Genomic DNA, 20,859 nt, shown 5'->3' with positions numbered 1-20,859 from the left:
TGGAAACATGTTCCCAATGTTGGGGAGTCCAGAACCAGGGGCCACAGTTTAAGAATAAGGGGTAGGCCATTTAGAACAGAGATGAGGAAAAGCTTTTTCAGTCAGAGAGTTGTAAATTTGTGGAATTCGCTGCCTCAGAAGGCAGTGGAGGCCAGTTCTCTGAATGCTTGCAAGAGAGAGCTAGATGGAGCTCTTAAGGATAGCAGAGTCAGGGGGTATGGGGAGAAGGCAGGAACGGGGTACTGATTGAGAATGATCAGCCATGATCACATTGAATAGTGGTGCTGGCTCAAAGGGCCGAATGGCCTACTCCTGCACCTATTGTCTATTGTCTATTCAAACATGCCTCACACCTATTGTTCTTATCTCTGGCCTTTGTTCCAACCATTTGCTTGCCAAAAAATTCCCCTTGCCTGTGTCGACTTACTACCTGCCACGTTTTGTCCTGCCTATCCGCTTTTCCAGCTTTCTTCTCCCCTCCCCTACAATCAGCCTGAAGAAGAGTCTCAGCCCGAAACGTCACCTAACCATGTTCTCCAGAGATGTTGCTTAACCCTCTGAGTTACTCCAGCACTTAGTGTCCTTCTCTGTTTCATCTCTGCACAGATGCTTCCTGACCCGCTAAGTCCTGGTTTCATTTCATACTTTCCAGAAAAACCTGAACCAGTTTTGCGAGGCTTTTAGACTTTAAACTTTAGACTTTGGAGTTACAGAGTCGAAACAGGCCCTTTGGCCCACTAAATCCGCCCGAACCAACTTATCACCACGAATCAGCTATCACACTAGCACTATCCTACACTGTCCCAGTTCGATCCTGACCTTGGGTGCTGTCTGTATGTAGTTAGAGCTTTCTCCCTGTGACCGTGTGGGTTTTCTCCGGGTGCTCTGGTTTCTTCCAGGCGTACAGGTTTGTAGGTTAATTGGCTTTGGTAAAAATTGTAAATTGTCCTCAGTGTGTAGGATGGTGCTTGTGCACGGAGTGATTGCTGGTTGACTCTGACTCTGTGGCCAGTAGGGTCTTTCCTATCCAAGTCCAAATGACTTTTGTCAAATGTTGTTGACTTGTTTCTAAATTGTCAACATCCCTTCCAACGTTCGGAATGGTAATTTTAGAATTAATCTTTCGTCATTGTTTGTTTCAAGAAACGGTATTAATATCAGCATACTGTAACAGACTGACGAGAAAAATAGCTCTCAACTTCTGCAATAGTCGCATAAATTAGCACTATGATTTCAGTTAATATGCATTGTAGATCAAAGCTAAAACAGAAAATGCTGGAAACATTCATCATGTTGAGGTGTACAAGATCATGAGGGACATGGATAAAGTGAACACACAGTCTTTTTCCCAGGGCAGAGGATTCTAAAACTAAAGGGCACAGGCTTAAGGTGAGAGGGGAGAGATGTACGAGAGACCTCGGGGCAACTTTCTCACTCAGAGGGTAGTCCGCATCGGGAACAAGCTGCCAGATGAAGCTATAGAAGCCGTTACAGTTATGACTTTTAAAAGACATCCTGAGATGCTGCTGCCTGTCCCGCTGAGTTACTCCAGCCCTTTGTGTCCCTTCTATTGACTCCTTTTATACCTCGCGCTATCTCGGCAAGGATAGCAGCATAATCAAGGACGAGTCGCACCCTGGCCACTCCCTCGTCTCACCTCTCCCATCAGACAAAAGGTGCGACAACATACACCACCAGTTTCAGGGACAGTTTCTTCCAATCTGTTATCAGGCAACTGAATCATCCCACCACATCCAGAGAGCAGTGCTGAACTACGATCTGCCTTTTTGATGACCCTCGGACTATCCTTGATTGGACTTTGATGGCTTTACCTTGCATTAAACGTTATTCCCTTATCATGTATCTATACACTGTAAATGGATTGTTTGCTGAGACCCTGAATTTTCTGCTCCGGTTAGCACACAACAAAAGTTGTTTACTGTACCTCGGTACACGTGACAATACACTAAACTGAACTGGGTTGTTGGCCAAATGCAGGCAAATGGGACTAGCCCAGATGCCATTTGGCTCCTCCTGGTATTTACAAACATCGTGTCATGGAGTCATGGAGCTGTACAAGTCAAAAACAGACCCTAGGGTCCTCCTTCTCCACGCCGACAAAGTTGGTATATGGGGATAGTTCCATTTGGCCCACAGCCCCTTAAATCCTTCCAATCCATATATCTTTCCAAATGACTTTTAAAAGGCATATATTTCAATGGGCAATAAATGCTGGTGTCTCTAGGGATGACTGCACCCTGAAAAAAGTGAAGTTAAAAATTCATTAATTTTCATAGGAGCCACTCTGCATCTGGGTCTTTTTTAGTCATGTGTGTGACCAAAGATGTGAAAAACTGTGGTATACATCTCTTCTAATTCTGAAAACATTACAGGTATATTGTTTTGTACTGTATAAATGACTTGTATATGTCGAAGATTGTCAAGTGAAATTTTTATATGTCGTGCCGACAATGTTTGTTTAGGGTCAGAGGTCAAATATGACTAGTCACATGTGACCATATGTAACTCGTATATACAGTACAAAACAATATACCTGTAATGCTTTCAGAATTAGAAGAGATATATTCCACAATTTTTCATTTTTTTCTGGTCACACGCGTGACTAAGAATGGCCCATCAGCAAGGTTACCGGGAGCTCAGTGCTTAGCTCTCATTTGGACATCGGCAGCAGTTATATTCAAGGCTTTGAAGGAGCAAATAAGGGACGAGTGGAGCAAGCAGCATTTTGTGTTTTTATTGCAGATTTCAAACAGCTGCAGTACTTTAGTCTGGTGGAGACTGTGTTGCTATGCACAGTGACATCTTGTGATACAGAGTTGAAGTGCCAGAAGCATGCTGGGTCTGGCGAGAGACCAGGCCTGCGCTGTCACAGTCATCATACAGAAACTGGCCCGACTTGCCCGTGCCAACCAGGATGCCCCACCTACGCTAATCGCAGCTGCCCTCATTTGGCCCATATCCCTTCAAACCTTTACTATCAATTAATGTATCCAAATGTCTTCTAAATGTTGTGGTGCTTTGTCACATATGCAACTGCACAGTGAAATTCATTTTGCAAATTTACACATGCTGGTGCCTCCTTGTTTTTGCAAAATTTCCAAAGTCCGATCCGCCCGAGCGCTGGGTCGACTGGGTCCAGGCAAGCCCCAGGCTCCTGCAGGGCCTTCCTCCCTCCTACCTGACTGGTCACGTCATCTTTGTGCTTTGAAGGCGCCGGAGGCATTACCCCAGTTCACCCTCCTGCCGATCCTTGCTCCACACTTCCGATGCCTCCAGAAGCTCCCTCCCGGTATCACGATACGACAAGCCTTCGGGGGTACATGTCTCAACTACCTCCTCTGGAAGCTTGTTCCATATACCCACCACCCTCTGTATGAAAAAGTTGCCCCTCAGGTTCCTACTACATCGTTCCCCTCTCACCTTACACTTATGTCCCTTGTGTGTTTGGCAATGGACCATGATTGGGAACCTAACATCGCAATCAATTCCCACTCTCATCCCTACGGAGTTAATGAGGGCGGTAAAACAGACTGTGGACTACAGGAGCTGAGATCAGGAACAGTGTTAGTACAGGAGCGTATTAAAACATAACAAATGCTGCAGGTCTTGTGCAGATGGTCAATACCCACTCTGGATATCACGTGGGAGTAAATCACATTCTGATTGCCATCGAATATGGAAGAGGTAATAAGGTCATAAGTGATAGAAGAATTAGGACATTCGGCCCTTCGTCTACTCTGCCATTAAATCATGGCTGATCTATCTCTCCCTCCTGACCCCATTCTCCTGCCTTCTCCCCTTAACCTCTGATACCTTTACTGATCAAGAACAGGATAGTACTGTACAGGAATGAACCCTTCTGCCCACAATGTCTGTGCCAAACATAATGCCAAGTTAAACTACATCTCCTCTGCATGCAAGTAATCCATATCCCTCCATTCTCTGCATATCCATGTGCCTATTCAAAAGCCTCTTAAACACCACTATCGTATCTGCCTCCACCACCACCCCTGGCAGCACGTTCCAGGCACCCGCCACCCTCTGTGAAAAATACTTCTCCCGAGCACCTCCTCTAAAATTTAGACTTTAGAAATACAAAGCAGAAACAGACCCTTTGGCTCACCAAGTGTGTGCCGTCCAGCGATTGCCCCCTATACTAACATTATCCTACACACTTGAAACAATTTACAATTTACAGAAACCAATTAACCTACAAACCTGTACGTCTTTGGAGTGTGGGAGGAAACCGGAGCGCCCAGGGAAAACCCATGAGGTCAGAGGGAGAGCATACAAGCTCCGTACAGACTGACCCGTAGTCAGGATTAAACCCGGGTCTCTGGCGCTCTAAGGTAGAAACTCCACTGCTGCACCACTGGGCCGCCCATTAACTTTGTCCCTCTCACTATAATGCTCCAATCTTTGACATTTCCACCCTGGGAGAAAGAATCTGACTGTCTACTGCCTGGTTCTGACAGAGACCTGGTGTTTCTCTCTGCCTGTCAATGCTATGTCTGAAATTGTTAAATCCCAGTGCATGGGTCTGACATCAAATCCTGTCAGCAACCATGTCTGAACAGAACAGCAAAGAACTGGATATATAATAATTCAAAGGAAAATATTTTTCCTGCCCTTTGCCTTTAGCTGGGTGACACAGTAGCACAGTGGTAGAGTTGCTGCCTTACAGCACCAGAGACCCGGCTTCCATCCTGACTACGTGTGATGTCTGTATGGAGTTTATACTTTCTCCCTGTGGCCGCATGGGTTTCCTCCAGGTACCATGATTTCCTCCCACAAAGACGTGCAGGTTTGGAGTTTAAATGGTCCACGGTAAATTGCCCCTAGTGTGCAGGATGCCACAGTGGGATAACGCAGATCTAGTGTGTACAGGTGATTTATGGTCAGCATAGACTCGGTTGGCCGAAGGGCCTGTTTCCCCGCTGTATCTCTAAAACAAGGGGGAAGCACAAATGGCCGGTCCTCTATAGAGTGGAAGATAAACAGTGGGAGAAATGACAATGCTAGGCAAAATTCGCCGATTCGTGAGGGTACAAATGGGAATAACAAGCTTGTTATCTGACGTTGCTGAACTGTTAGTTTCTTGCTCTCCCTGAATGCTGATGCTTTTATTTCAGATTTGCAATATTAGTAATTTTCTTTTAAGGAAATTTGATGTCTTAACAGCCAGGAAGAATAGTTTCATGATCGACATAACTGCACTTTTTGAGCTGCACTTGGAATCATAACTGTCTGATTCTATTATGGGGATTGTGTTATAATAATCCTGTCATTGAATGGTGCATTACGATTCTCCAGTGTACTGGAACTGCAAGGCAACAGTTGATCCTGAAAGGCATGCTTTGCATGCTTCCCTACGTGCAGAGTTGAATTATCTCTTCAGAATTCCACTGCACCTAAATCAGCAGTTCACGTTTGTGTGAGGCATTAATAAAATAAGGATTTTATAATTAAAAACCAGCGGACTTTTAGCTTTAATGTATCATCCACATTGCTGCCTGGGTACTCATTCTCAGCTGCAAGTTTTATTATTTCATTTCAAGCATTGCTGGCAAGACTTTGGTGGACAGTTGATTGAATCCCAGAATGTCAAAACAAAGCACTGCGGAAACTGATAATATTCAAAACCATTGAAAAATGCTGATATGTTCGGCAGCTCGGGGAGACATCTCCATAAAGGGGAAGCAATTAATGGTCAGAAGAAGGATTCAGACCTGAAGCATCACCTCTCCATTTCCATACATAGATGCTGCCTGAGTTCATGCAGTCATAGAGCATGGAAACAAGCCCTTCAGCCCAACTTGTCCATGCTGACCAAGATGCCCCATCTATGTTAGTGGTGAAGGCAGGTGCAGTTCTGACATTTGTTTATGAATTTGAAGTTTGGCAACTTGGTTGACGTGGACGAGATGGATCCAATTTACTGAGATCTGTGATCAAGGCAGGTAAAGTTATGAGACATTTGGACATGTTCAAGGAAAGGGAAGATTTGGAGGGATGTGCAGGTAAGTGAGACTAGCTCTGTTAGACAACTTGGTCGATATGGACAATTTCGTCTTAGAGTCATACAACATGTAAACAGGCCCTGTGCACGAGTTTCTCGCTGAATTCTTGATGCAATTAAAATTGTAGCTCCATTTTCAGCAGAACTGCAAATATGAGTTCACCACTTACACCCAGGTCAGGAAATGGGCAGCTTAGGGTTGTTATTGTTCCTCAAGCAGTTGGGTCCTGGGTCATAGCATCAAATCAAACAGTGAGTTGTTGTTTGATTTGATACTATTTGGGTCATAGTATCTGTGGCAAACACTGCCACAGACCCTGGTTCAATCCTGACCTCAGGTACTGTCTGTGTGGAGTTTGCACATTCTCCCTGTGACCGCGTGGGTTTCCTCCGGGTGCTTCGGTTTCCTCCCACATCCCAAAGGCATGTGGATTTTTAAGGTTAATTGGCCCTCTGTAAATTGCCCCTGGTGTGTAGGGAAAGAGGGATAACATAGAACTAGTGCAAACGGGTGATCGATGGTCAATGTTGACTCAGTGGGCCGGAGGACCTGTTTCCATGCTGTATCTTTAGAAGTAAAACTAAAATATCTAGACCAGCCCGGTGGCGTTGAATGTGGACTCTGAACTGCAGCTGAATATCACAATTTCCAATTGGATAAAATGCCTCATTAAAACCGCTGCTAGAGATGGATTAAATTTAAAATCACACACCACTTCTCACTTAGAGATGCACACAGCCGTGGCATTTATTTTCTGAAGTACCAGGGTTCACAGGTAATTTTCCTGACTATATTATTTGCGCAGGTCGTTGAGAAATTCTGTGCACTCTTTCCATGATTAGGCACTGAAAGGTGGCTAATGATTTGGCAATTTGTAACCAGTTAGTTGAATAATGCATGACGAGTGTGCTTATTCAGGGGCAAGAGAGAGACCTGGATGTATATTTGCCTGTTTGGCCTATCAAAGGAGCGATCATTTAAATGATTTAGGAATAGGAATACTTTAATGTCACATGTGACTAGGCACAGTGAAATTCTTTGCTTGCATACACAATGTATACAAATAGCAGCCACCTACGGCGCTGACAAGGTTACCAAGCAAGCCGGCTCCTCCTTTTGTCTCCCCCCCCCCCCCCCCCCCCAGTGGTTCCCCTACATTGGGTCCAAGATGGTGAGGATTTTTATTTTCCAAATTTGTGCAGATCTGTGTGAGACTATCAAGAGCAGGCTGTTTGATCCAAGACATCAAACAAAGCGTGCAAAGTTTTGATTTAAAACAGACAGCACAAAGACGTGCAAAAGTAATTTGTTTTCAAATGCATTCTACGCCATTAATATGACAGATTTAGTTACCTCTAAACAGTGCGGTTCGGCAATATGATTATAAATTCACATTTTCTGAAGTAATTCTCGTTCAGCTTTTATGGAATGATTTACAAAAAACGCATAATTGAAAATAAATGTAATTGTTTTAATGCGGTCATAACCAATGTGTATACCAGTATTAAATGAGCTGTTATCTATGAGTTATTGGCTTTTTATTTTCCCCACCGTCAATATGCTACTTCTGTTGGCAGCAGGAGGAAAAATCCATTCAGTTTAACCAATTCTCAGCTTGACATGTACGGCGTGCGTTGTTGGTTTAAATAAATATAAAGTAAATCCTTCTTTCCCACTTCTTGTGTTTAGAATTTCTCCTTCCGACAAAGGAGAGGCCTCAGACTAGTGCCGTGCTTGCTCGAAGGCTGGTCATTGGAGCCCTGGGAGTAAAAAGCAATCAAACTAAGGCAGAACGAGACGCAGAGCGCCAAAAGCTGAAGGAAGCTCGAGGTTGGTTGAACGTTTGGAGTCTCGTGTCTTTCAGAGTAGCCTGTGCAACTGCTGAGAGTGTGTGTGTAACATTTACAGATCTTCGTCAACACTCTACCAGTTGTTAAATGGTGACAACCTTGAAGCGCGTTGTTGTCACTTAATGAAGCGTGTTGGTATCACTTACAGAGACCCTGGAATCTTGAGCAAAACACAAAGTAACTCAGCAGGTCAGGCAGCATTTGTAGAGGGAAAGACTTTAGACTAAAGATACAGTGGGGAAACAAGCCTTTTCGCCCACTGAGTCCGCGTCGACCAGTGATCACCCCATACTCTAGCACTATCCTACGCACTAGGAACAATCTACAATTTTACCAAAACTAATTAACCTACAAACCTGTACGTCTTTGGAGTGTGGGAGGAAACCAGAGCCGCCGGAGAAAACCCACACAGTCACAGCGAGAACTTACAAGTTCTGTACAGACAGTCCTACTGCCTTCCCTTAGTCAGGATCGGACCCGGGTCTCTGAGGCTGTAAGGCATCGACTCTACCGCTGCACCACTGTGCACTTGACAAGATTGTGGGTCATTTTACACGACGGACATAAGTGACACCAAAACACAATGTGCTGGAGGTACTCAGCGGGTCAGGCAGCATCTGTAGAGGGAATGGACAGGCGATTTTTCAGGTCAAGACCCTGATGGCGGGTGGAGGAGTTGGAGAAAAGAGATCAGGCCAGGAAAACAGTAGTGGAAGGGGCGAGCAATGGGTAACGCTTAGAGGACCAGGAGATGCAGGTTTAAAGTGATTCAGGAGGAGAGTTTGAGGAAGACTAGTTTCAGACCCGAAACGTTGTCTGTCCATTCCCTCTACAGATGCTACCTGACCCGCTGAGTTCCTTCAACACTTTGTGCCTTGCAGCACCAGCGATCCAGGTTCGATCCTGACTATGGGTGTTATCTGTATGTTGTTTGTATGTTCTCCCTGCGACTGCTTCGATTTCTCCGGGTGCACCGGTTTCCTCCCACACTCCATGTAAAACGCCCCACAATCTTGTCAGATGCGGCCCTATGGGCCAAACATGCAATGAATGAGTACTCCACTCTGTTCAGCAGTCAGATTGCCCAGAAACCTATTGGCAATAACAATCCTGGCATAGTTAAATTCATTATTCTTTGTGTGCGATGTTAAATGGCTGTCTGTGAATTTCTGTCTATGAATGCAATGACAAATATCCTCTACCTCAGTATATATACATGGAGGGGTGTTATAATTTAGTGTAAGCTCTATCACTGCTCCACAACAAGACTGCATTTTATTTACGAGGGAAAACCCTTGCCAAATATCATCTAGAGTTTTAATTAGTTTCCCAATGCCAGAACTTAGATTTAGTTTAGTGTAGTTTAGAGATACAATGCGGAAACAGGCCTTTCAGCCCACCGAGTCCGTGCTGACCAGTGATCACCCCGTACACTGGCACTATCCTACATACTAGGTACAATTTATAACCTTTACCGAAGCCAATTAACTTACAAACCTGTACGTCTTTGGAGTGTGGGAGGAAACCGGGCATGCGGAGAAAACCCACACGGTCACAGGGAGAACGTACAAACTCCACACAGACAACACCCATAGTCAGGATCGAACCCATGTCTCTGGCGCTGTGAGGCAGCAACTGTGAGGTGAGAAGGAACTTTTTCACCCAGAGAGTTGTGAATTTGTGGAATTCTCTGCCACAGAGGGCAGTGGAGGCCAAATCACTGGATGGATTTAAGAGAGAGTTAGATAGAGCTCTAGGGGCTGGTGGGATCAAGGGATATGGAGAGAAGGCAGGCAAAGGTTACTGATTGTGGATGATCAGCCATGATCACAATGAATGGCGGTGCTGGTTCGAAGGGCCGAATGGCCTCCTGCACCTATTTTCTATGTTTTTATGTAACTCCACCTTGCCGTAGGAAAGTTGCCATTAAACTGTAAAGAATACAGAGAAGATGTGTGAGGATGTTGCCAAGACTCAAGGGCCTGAGCTGTAGGGAAAGGTTGGGCAGGCTAATACTTTAGTTTGAGGAGTGCAGGAGGCTGAGACATGATCTTATATAGTGTGTAAAATCATGAGGAGAATTGATAGGGTGTATGCACAAATTTCTTTCTCAGGCTAGGGGAATCAATAACTTGAGGGCATAGGTTTAAATTGTGAGGGAAAAGATTTTAATAGGAATCTGACAGGCAACCTTCTCACACAGAGGGTGGTGGGTATGTGGATCGAGAGAAGGTAGGTAAGATGACCCAGGTACATTAACAAATTTAAAAGACTTCTGGTTAAGGAAAGGAAGGTTTTCGAGGGACATGGACCAAATGTGGGAAATGGGACTAGCTTAGATGGAGCATCTTGGTTGGCATGGACGAGTTGGGTCAAAAGGCCTAAGCTGAGGGGAAAAAAAAAGACTGCGGAGACTAGAAACTGAAAATACAAGAATCTTGATCAAAACACACATTTCTGAAGGAACTCAGCGGGTCAGCCAGCATCTAGGGTGGGAATGGACAGGTGACGATTTTGGGTGGGACTCCTCTCCGAACTCCGAAGACTGTTATAGTTTAAGTTTTAGAGATACAGCATGGAAACAGGCCCTTTGACCCACGCTGACCAGCAATCACCCATGCACTAGTTCTATCCTACACACCAGGAACAATTTGCAAGAGCCAATTAACCTACAAACCATTCCTCTTTGGAGTGTGGGAGGAAACCGGTGGACCCGGAGAAATCCAAGCAGTCACAGGGAGAACATACAAACTCCATACAAATAACACCCGTAGTCAGGATCGAACCTGGATCTCTGGTGCTGCAAGGCAGCAACTCTACCACTGCGCCACTGTGCGCCCATTCCTTCCCCACCCCTGCATTCAATCTGAAGAAGGGTCCCGATCCGAAACGTCACCTGTCCATGTTCTCCATAGATGCTGCCTGATCCTCTGAGTTACTCCAGCACTTTGTGTCTTTCCAAGTTAGAAGACTATGATTCCTCTCCATGGTTCACGCTCCAGTTTGCAGCACCTGCGGTCTCTTGTGTTTCCGTTCAATCTCCGTGATGGTTTTGACAATAGGTGTGCCTGGGGGCGCCCCTGTCAGCCGTGGCCACGCTCCTCTGGTCTCATTGATCAGCTGGGAGCCGGCTGCCAGCATCACACTGCACCTGCCTGCAGCCTCTGTTAGTGTGCTGTCTCCAAAGAAGGTGACATTGAGCACCAGAGACTCATCACTCAGCTGATAATCATAGACGTCTCAAGACTAAGATAGTGGAATAGTAACAAGCCTTGCTGTAGCTTCTAGCATGTGTGCGGGTTTGTGTCTGTGTGTGCGCATGTGTCTGTGTGTGTGCTCGTGTGTGTCTGTGTGTGTGTACGTGTTTGTGAGCCCATGTGTGCGTGCGCGTGCATGTGTGCTTGCACAGAAAGCATACCCAGGGCAACAGAAGTAGAGAGATTATTTCTCTGGAACGTTGGAGGTTGAGGGGAGACTTGATCCTGGGGATGATTGGGTTAATGTATGATGAGCGTTTGAAGGCACTGTGCTTTAGAAGGATGAGGGGGGGGGGGGAAGCTTCATTGAAACTTACCGAATAGTGAAAGGCCTGGATAGAGTGGACGTGGAGAGTATGTTTCCACTAGTGGGGGAATCTTGAACCAGAGGGCACAGCCTCAGAATAAAAGGCCATCTCCTACATTTAGAAAGGAAATGAGGAGGAATTTATTGAGCCAGAGGGTGGTGAATCTGTGGAATTCATTGCTGTAGACGGCTGTGGGGGCCGTAGTCATTTGGTATTTTTAAGGTGGAGATTGACAGATTCTTGATTAGTAAGGATATGGAGGTTTATGGGGAGAAGACAGGAGAATGGGGTTGAGAGGAAAAGATAGATCAGCCATGATTGAATGGTGGAGTAGACTCCATGGGCTGAACAGCCTAATTCTGCTGCTATGACTTGTGAAGTATATAAAACTATGAAAGGCATAAATAGGGTAGACAGACAGAAACATACTACACTAGAGGGCTTAGCTAATAAAAATGAGATAAGGAAAGTTTATTGGAGATATGCAGGACAATTATTTTTCACGGAGAATGGTGGGTGCCTGGAACGTGTTGCCAGGGGTGCTGGTGGATGCAGATACGATAGTGATGTTTAAGAGGATTTTAGACAGGCATATGGATATGTAGGGAATGGGGGGATAATAATCAGGTACAAGCAGAGGAAATTAATTTAATTTGGCATCATGTTTGACACAGACATTATGGGCCAAAGGGCCTGTTCTGTGTTATATCTCCCATCCTCTTCACTGTTGCAATAACAACCATACCTCGGGTTTATTAAACTGTGCTTTCGGCCCAATATATGTAAACGCATGGTGGCACAATAGTAGAGTTGCTGCCTTACAGCACAAGAGATCTGGGTTCGATCCTGACTATGGGCGCAGTCTGTACGGAGTTTGTACGTTCTCCCTGTGACCTGCGTGGGTTTTTTCCGGGTGATCCGGTTTCCTCCCACACTCTAAAGACGTACAGGTATGTATATTAATTGGCTTCGGAAAATTTGTAAATTGTCCCTCGTGTGTAGTAGGATTGTATTAGTGTGCAGGGATCGTTAGTCAGCGTGGACTCGGTGGGCTGAAGGGCCTGTTTTCACAATGTATTTCTAAATTAAACTAAACTAACACATCACCATTAATTGATCTCCAGGCTTGGCGTAAACAGTCAGTTCAGGTACAAGATGGGGAGAATCATTCTGCATTCTTGCTAATTGCTCCTACTTCTTGCTGGGAAATGCATTACTTTGTGTAATTCAGGGCTTGGCAAATGACTCCTGCGGTTCACCGTTCAGACCTGATCAGAAAGGATGGCTTGAGAGCGAGTTCCTGGATGGTGCACTGCATCTGCCCGAATGTTCCCATGCAGGGACTAACACGTTCCGGAAATGGGTAAAACATCTGAGGACTGCCGGCTAATGTAGATGCTCATGTTTATTTCATCAGGTTATTATGTCGCCTGAATGTCCCACTTCAGCTGGTTGCAGAGCATTTACGGTGGGCAATATTGCACTGATCAGAACCACTAATGAATTCTGATTTATAAATGCCAGAGTACTTCCGTGAAAGCCGGGACAGAAGCGATGACCTTATTGATCGAGAGCCAATGCAATATAAAAGTTATAATGTACGGCATGATCGAGAGTCAAGAATCGACAGCGTTTAATTGGCATTTGTACCGGAAATAGAACAATGAAATTCTTCCTTGCTGCAGCTTTATAGGCCCATTAACATAATTACACAACAAATAAATATGCAGTGATCAATAATACAATAAATTAATAATCAGCATAATAAATTAATAAATGCCATCATAGTGCAAAGCCAAGGTACATAGTACAAACACAGTCCATGTTAGACCATTGCCGAAATTAGAGTAGAATCTCCTTGTTCCAACCGTCTTCCTATAAAAAAACACCCTTTGCCTGCGTCTACCTATTATTCCCCCTCTCCCCTCTTCTTGCATTCTTCTTCCCTCCCCCCTCCCCCACGCACACAATAGTTTGAAGAACAGTCTCGACCCCAAACATCACGTATCCATGTTTTCCAGAGATGCTGCCTGACCTGCTGGGTTACTCCAGCACTTTGACCAAGGAGGTGTGGGTCTTTGCTGATATTGGATACTTTTGTGAGATAGCACCTGTAGATTGCTTTGATAGTGGGAAGGTCAGTACCCATGATGGACTGGGCATTGGTCAAGATCATCAAACTCAGCACAGGTCAAGATTGAAATGGGCATCTTTGTGCTGTACGGTTGATAGCTCATCCCCACGACTGATTCCACCGCGGGTTTAAATGAAGTCTCACCCTCACACTTCCCCACCGTCGGATTGCCTACACCGCTCGCTCGCGCATTAGTTATTGATCCACGTGTTTAAGATTGTGTAGAGATCGCATTTCAGCAAAACGGCAGGTTGATAGCCAGAGGGAACAGATTTGAGGAGATTGGTGAAAGAATCAGAGGCCACATGAGGAAATCGGTTTCTATCAAATAAATAGATATGAGTTAGAATGCAGTGTGAGCTGATGGAAAGAGATTCGAGAAATTGCATTCAAAGGGCAATTGGATAAATACTCAACGGAGGAAGAAAATATTGCAGGGATATTGGAAAAGAGTGGAACTAATTTGTTTTTTGTTTGAACAAGCCAGCACAAACTTGATTGGCCAAATGGCCTCCTTCCGATCTTTAATATTTACTGATTCAATCCCTCAGTAGATATGTTCACGCATAAGTTGCTAGTTGCTAACATCTGCCTCGACACCCCAGGGGTTGGGAAGATACTGAGAAATTGTTCTCAGCTAATGCACTGTCCAAAATCTCATCTCACACTTCATCTAAATGAAATGTGCCGCCTGATTGCTTGTGTGTGTTGTTTTACAGTCTAAAGCTCTCCTGTGAGCCCAACCGCCTTGTAATCACTAATCCCGCAGTGTTACAAACCGTTTAACCTAAAAGTTTCATTGCTAATTTACTTGTTAACTAAATACAAAAATCAAATTTATCAAACGAAAAAAACATTAACTGCGAATTTTGAATTTATTTCCGGTGTTGAATGTGTGCTTTGCCTATGCATTCACCAAGGTGGCACATATCGGCAAAGCATATGCACAGCCAATTTATATCCAATCCCTCAGAAATATACTATTGAGTTTCAGCGGGAATGCAGATTTCAACTTTAAAATTTGCACACTCACCCTTCGAAAGTTTTTTTTTATACTCTCCAGAATAAAATGCTTTCAGTGCCTTGATAATGAGAGTAGTAGTGAATTCATTTTGGTTCAGAGACAATAGAGGTCACTAATACAAAGGTTTTAAGAAATAAATGCCTTGCTAAAACCAAATAAAACAGCAGCAGATGGAATGTGTCCAAGGGTACTTAAATAAATGAGAACACAGGCATGGGACGGTGCGATGGGAATTTGTTTACAGCTCATTGGACAGGGGAGCAATGTAGTCACAGATTCCAATCTTCGAGAAAGGTTAAAGGAACGATCTTGTGAGCTGCGCGCTTGTTAACTCGCCAATCTGTATGTTGGGGGGATCTGTTCAAATCAGTCGAGTCGTATGTCAGCATAGACAATAATTCCAGGACACGGGGATTTAATGGGGCCAATTGGACAGAGCCCATGTTGGGGTTGCATTGGAGGTGTTGCGCCGACACATGGATAGAAGAGGTTTAGAGGGATGTGGGTGTCGGGGGTTATGGGGAGAAGGCAGGAGAATGGGGTTAGGAGGGAGAGATAGACCAGCCATGATTGAATGGTGGAGTAGACTTGATGGGTCGAATGGCCTAATTCTGCTCCCATCACTTATCTGGGCCAGGTGCAGGGAAGTGAGACTAGCATGGATGGGGCTTCTTAGAGTCATAGAGCCTGGAGACAGGCCCTTCAGCCCAACTTGCCCACGCCAACCAAGATGTCCCATTTTTTGCCAGTTCCATTTGCTCACGTTGGGCCCATATCCCTCTAAGCCTTTCCTATCTTATTGAATTGGGCCAAATGGCCTGTTTCCATGGTGCACGATACTGAAGTTTGTAAAAGCTGGAATAGTTCAGGATAAGCAAAGGAAAGGAGAGAATAATGGCTCTGTTGTTTGCCGCTGGTCTTCCCCACTTCAGCACCTGTCCCATTCCCATCCAGAGGTGGGCCACTTCCATGCTGTAGGACTCCATGACTTTCTTTGTGATTCTTGCAACAAATATGATAGTTTTTTTAATTTAAACATGTAGGTTGCAAGTAGCAGCCTGCAACAAATGCGGCCAGGGTTTCTGTGGCAAAATCTGGTGAAGGAAACATCTCAAATTTAGGTTTATTATTGTCATGTACATCGAGGTACAGTGAAAAGCTTTGTTTTGCAAACTATCAAATCAGATCAGATAATACTACGCATAAATATAATTGTCAATCGCAAGTACTATAGGTAGAACAAAGGGGAAGACACAAAGTGCAGAATATAGTTTTCAGCATTGTAGCGCATCAGTTCCATAGAGAAAGTCCAATGTCCGCAATGGGGTAGAGGTGAATCGGACAGTACCCTAGCTTATGGAAGGACCATTCAGAAGCTTGATAACAGAGGGGGAAAAGCTGTTCCTGAGTCTGGTGGTGCGTGTATTCAAGCTTCTGTACCTTCTGTCAGGCAGGAGCAGGGAGAAGAAGGAATGACCGGGGTGGGACAACATCATAGAAACATAGAAAATAGGTGCAGGAGTAGGCCATTTGTCCCTTCGAGCCGGCACCTCCATTCAATATGATCATTGCTGATCATTCAAAATCAGTACCCCGTTCCGGCTTTCTCCCCATTTCCATTCATTCCCTTAGCCCTAAGAGCTAAATCTCTCTCTAAGGAGAGAGATAATCTCTCTCTAAGGATAAGGAGAGATAAAGTAAAGTATAAGATAAATAAGGGATTTGCGTCTGCAGACAACAGCAAGGGAGCTCAGAATTCCTGGTCTTGAATCAGAACAGAATATCAAAAGAAGAAATTGTCTTTATAAAAAAACAAAGGAACAAACATCACTGATCTGGAAACTGATCCAGTCTTGATGGCATTAACCTGAAGTGTCATCTCTGCTTGTCCCTTTCATTAGAGGCAGGAAACATGTTCCCAATGTTGGGGGAGTCCAGAACCAGGGGCCACAGTTTAAGAATAAGGGGTAGGCCATTTAGAACAGAGATGAGGAAAAACCTTTTCAGTCAGAGAGTTGTGAATCTGTGGAATTCTCTGCCTCAGAAGGCAGTGAAGGCCAGTTCTCTGAATGCTTTCAAGAGAGAGCTAGATAGAGCTCTTAAGGATAGCTGAGTCAGGGGTATGGGGAGAAGGCAGGAACGGGGTACTGATTGAGAATGATCAGCCATGATCACATTGAATGGTGGTGCTGGCTCGAAGGGCCGAATGGCCTCCTCCTGTGTCTATTGTCTTTTGTCTATTGTCTTTCCTCAGATGCTCACCACCTGCTAAGCCCTGTCAGAACTTTCCATTTCATGCATTTACAGAGGAGCCTTCATGACCCATGGCACTTCACAGCCAATGTTTAGCTTGTAAGGGAGCAGCCAAATCGCGCACAGCAGGCCCTTGCCAACAGTAAAGCACCAAATTATCTGTTGTAAGTTCTAATGAAAGGGCGTCAACTCAACATGCTGTTTTGAACTTCCTTGCCTTACTTCACAGCCATGATTAAATGACTTGATGGCCTGAATGGTCTAATTCTGCTCCTATCACTTATGAACATATGAAGAAGGAATGACTGTAATGGGACAAGTCTTTGATTATGTTGACACAAGGAACTATAGATGCTGGTTTATATTTTTAAAAAACACAAAATACTGGAGTAACCCAGCAGGTCATGCAGCATCTCTGGAGAACATGGATTAATGAATTTTCAGATCGAGACCTTACTTCAGGCTGCTTTTGTTGGCTGCTTTTCTGAGAAAGTGAAAAGCAGCCAAAAGCAGGGGTGAGTAATGTTTAAGATATGGATTGAGGAGGAGAAGATGAAGGACCAGCTTCTGGTTTTCGGGGAATGAGAATGGATTGAAGGAAAATAAACGTGAAATAAAACAAATAAATGGAGGAAAATGACAGCAACAGAAGCCCATTAAGAGTGACAATCTAGCTAGTAATAGCCCACAATCAAAAATGTTTTGTTTTTAAATTACATTTTGCAAAGTCAGCAATGAAATAAACCCCCAAAAAGGAATGCTGAAAACAGGGCAAAAGTGCAATGAGGAGGGAGATTTAAATGAAGAAAAATGAAATGTATTTTTTACAGAGCTGTAAATAATGGAAGATGAATCTGGAGGTTGAGCTACCAATAAACGTGTCGGGAGAGCACAATGGTAGAATTATTACATAATTACAGTGCTGTGGTATTTACCAGACAGGCTGAATGATGGACGGGGCAATTGCCTGGGTTACAGGAGAGCCCCAGGGCAGATGCTGAGACCAGGCAGACATCAGTTGTTCAATCGATGACCTTCCCCAACGAGGAGAATGGGTGGTGGCTGATGGGCACACATCGTTCAGCCCCACACACAATGATTCAATGATACTTTATGATCACATGTACAGTCACATATTATCACAGGTACAGTGAAATGCTATGTTTTTGCATACAGCCCGGAAAATCATACTGCAGATCTCACACCAAGGCAGTACACAAGTGTCATCACATTTCTAGTACCGACAAAGTTACCGAACAGTCCTAACCGCTGCCTGCCGCCCCCCCCTCCCCACTGAACCACGGTACATGTGACATTAATAAACCTAAAGCTAAACCCAAACCTAGTCTGAAGAAGTGTCCTGACCTGAAACATAGTCTGTCCATCCCCTCCACTGATGGTGCCTGACCCACTGAGTCCTCCAACACTGTGTTTTGCTCAGGAGTCCCGCATCTGCCGTTCCTTGCGTCTCTATTTATAACTCTTTAGGGTCGGGATAGATGCCAGTAGACTGTCAAACAACCATTGTGATTTCTGGTGTAAGAAGCACAGATGAACAAAGCCAAGGAGCTTGAAACTATTAGCTTAACACCAGTGATGGGAAATATAATGGAAGCCTTGCTTAAAGAGGTCATAAAAATCATTAGCAAAAGAGAAATGTATAATAAAGAACAGTCAGCGTGGATTACAAGAGGAATGATCATGCCTGATGAGTCCTAGAGTTTTTTTTAAACAAAATACAAGATAATTTTGATTTCAATGCAGCCCATGCAATGCATTTGATTTTCCAGAAAACCTTCCGTGTGGCACTGCTGTGCAGAGGCACGACTAAGGTAGTTCGTATTCAGAACAGACTTACCTACAGAGGGGGTTGCGGTGGAAGTTCATAGGTTCTAGGAGCAGAATTAGGCCATTCGGCCCATCAAGTCTACTCCGCCATGCAATCATGACTGATCTATCTTTCCCCCTCAACCCCATTCTCCTGCCTTCTCCCCATAACCCCTGACACCCTAACTAATCAAGAATCTGTCAATCTCCACCTTAAAAATATCCATTGACTTGAGCTCCACAGACGTCTGTGCCAATTAATTCCAAGGATGGGTGTCATTCAGGCTGGAGGCCTGTGACCAACATTGTTCCACAGGGACCGGTGCTGGGATCTCTGCCGTTGGTGACAAAATATAGTGACTTGGAGGTGAATGTAGATGGGTTGGGTTGGGTTGGTCAGTTTGCAAACGACCACCAAAAAATTGGTGGCGCTGTGGACAGTGAGGAAGGCTGTCAAACGCTATGATCAGCTACAGCAATGGGCGGAGAAATAGCAGATGGAGTTGAATCCGAGCAGGTGTGAAGCGTTGCACTTTGAGAGGTCAAATGTACAGTGAGAATATACAGTTAAAGGTTGAGCCTTAATGGCATTGATGCGCAGAAGGATCTTGGGGTCCAAGCGGATAACTTCTTGACAGTGCGACACAAGTAGATAGAGTGGTGAAGAGGACATGTGGTGCGCTAATCATCATTGGTCGGGGCATTGCGCGGAAGAAGGTTATACAGTAGCTGTATAAAATGTTTAGTCTAGCCTTATATTGGAGTATTGCGTGCAGTTTTGGTCGCTCCATTACAGGGAGGATGTGGAGGCTTTGGAGAGGAGGTTTACCGGAATGTTCCCAATGTTGGGGGAGTCCAGAACAAGGGGCCACAGTTTAAGAATAAGGGGTAGGCCATTTAGAACGGAGATGAGGAAAAACCTTTTCAGTCAGAGAGTTGTGAATCTGTGGAATTCTCTGCCTCAGAAGGCAGTGGAGGCCAATTCTCTGAATGCATTCAATAGAGAGCTAGATAGAGCTCTTAAGGATAGCGGAGTCAGGGAGTATGGGGAGAAGGCAGGAACGGGGTACTGATTGAGAATGATCAGCCATGATCACATTGAATGGCGGCGCTGGCTCGAAGGGCCGAATGGCCTCCTCCTGCACCTATTGCCTATTGTCTAATATTGCCTGGATTAGAGGGTTTTAGCTCCAGGGAGAAGTTGGTTAGACTTGGATTGTTTTCTCTGCAACCCCCAAGGTTGCGGGAAAACCTGATAGAAGTGAGAGGCATCGATAGGCATCGATAGGGTGAACAGTCAGAATCTTTTTATGAGAGGCATCGATAGGGTGGACAGTCAGAATCTTTTTCCCAGGATGAAAAAAATCAAACACTAGAGGGCATAGCTTTAATGTGCAAGGGACAAGGTTTAAAGGAGATGTGTGGGGCAAGCTTTTTTATAGTTGGTAAAGGTGCCTGTTTTACGCTGCCAAGGGTGGTGGTGGAAGCAGATACCATAATGGCATTTAAGCGGCTTTTGGATGGGCACGTGGATATGCAGGTTATGGAGGGATATGAATCATGTGCAGGCATAGAAGCATTGAAAATAGGTTCAGGAGTAGGCCATCCGGCCCTTCGAGCCAGCACCGCCATTCAATATGATCATGGTTGATCATCCAAAATCAGTACCCCGTTCCGGCTTCTTCCCCATACCCTTTGATTCCCTTCGCCCTGAGCTAAATGTAACTCTCTCTTGAGGAGGAGATTAGTTTAACTTGTTTGGTGCACACATATAGGCCAAAGGGCCTGTTCCTGTGCTGTACTGTTCTGAGTTCAGTTCCAAACCGTAATATCAAGAAGTGTGACAGAATGGGTGGCAAGATGATGACAAAACAAAGAGGGGATTAATAGGCAAATGGTGTTCAATAGGTTCAGGAGTAGGCCATTCGGCCCTCCGAATGCTGGGACGCAGTGCTGGGAGTGTAAGCACCAGGCTGGAACAGTGGACTGAATGGCCAGTCTATCACTTCATGCATTGAGACCATCAGATCCAAGCCTAGAGGAACTCTCTCTTGAAGTGGGCTTGCTCCAAATTTAGCTATTTTCTGCTGTTGCCAAGTAACAAGGAAAAGAAAATGAGCAGAAAACTGCGATTTAAAAATTCATTGAGATTGATGGAGCATGTG

The 20,859-nt window shown here is 44.8% G+C and overlaps 1 protein-coding gene across 2 annotated transcripts in view; it reads left to right on the top strand.

The window, feature by feature from the left end:
• Positions 1-20,859, top strand: part of r3hcc1l (R3H domain and coiled-coil containing 1-like) — a 202,768-nt gene that overhangs the window by 160,751 nt on the left and 21,158 nt on the right. For both annotated transcript variants that reach the window (XM_078412798.1, XM_078412799.1), the window contains exon 6: positions 7,731-7,871. In XM_078412798.1, coding sequence (XP_078268924.1) covers positions 7,731-7,871 — 141 coding nt within the window. The remainder of the gene's footprint in view (positions 1-7,730; positions 7,872-20,859) is intronic.

Source organism: Rhinoraja longicauda, chromosome 16 (assembly GCF_053455715.1).
Source record: "Rhinoraja longicauda isolate Sanriku21f chromosome 16, sRhiLon1.1, whole genome shotgun sequence".
In the NCBI taxonomy this organism is placed as follows: Eukaryota; Metazoa; Chordata; class Chondrichthyes; order Rajiformes; family Arhynchobatidae; genus Rhinoraja; species Rhinoraja longicauda.
Note: the sequence above shows the minus strand (reverse complement) of the source record. Positions and strands in the feature narration are given on the sequence as shown.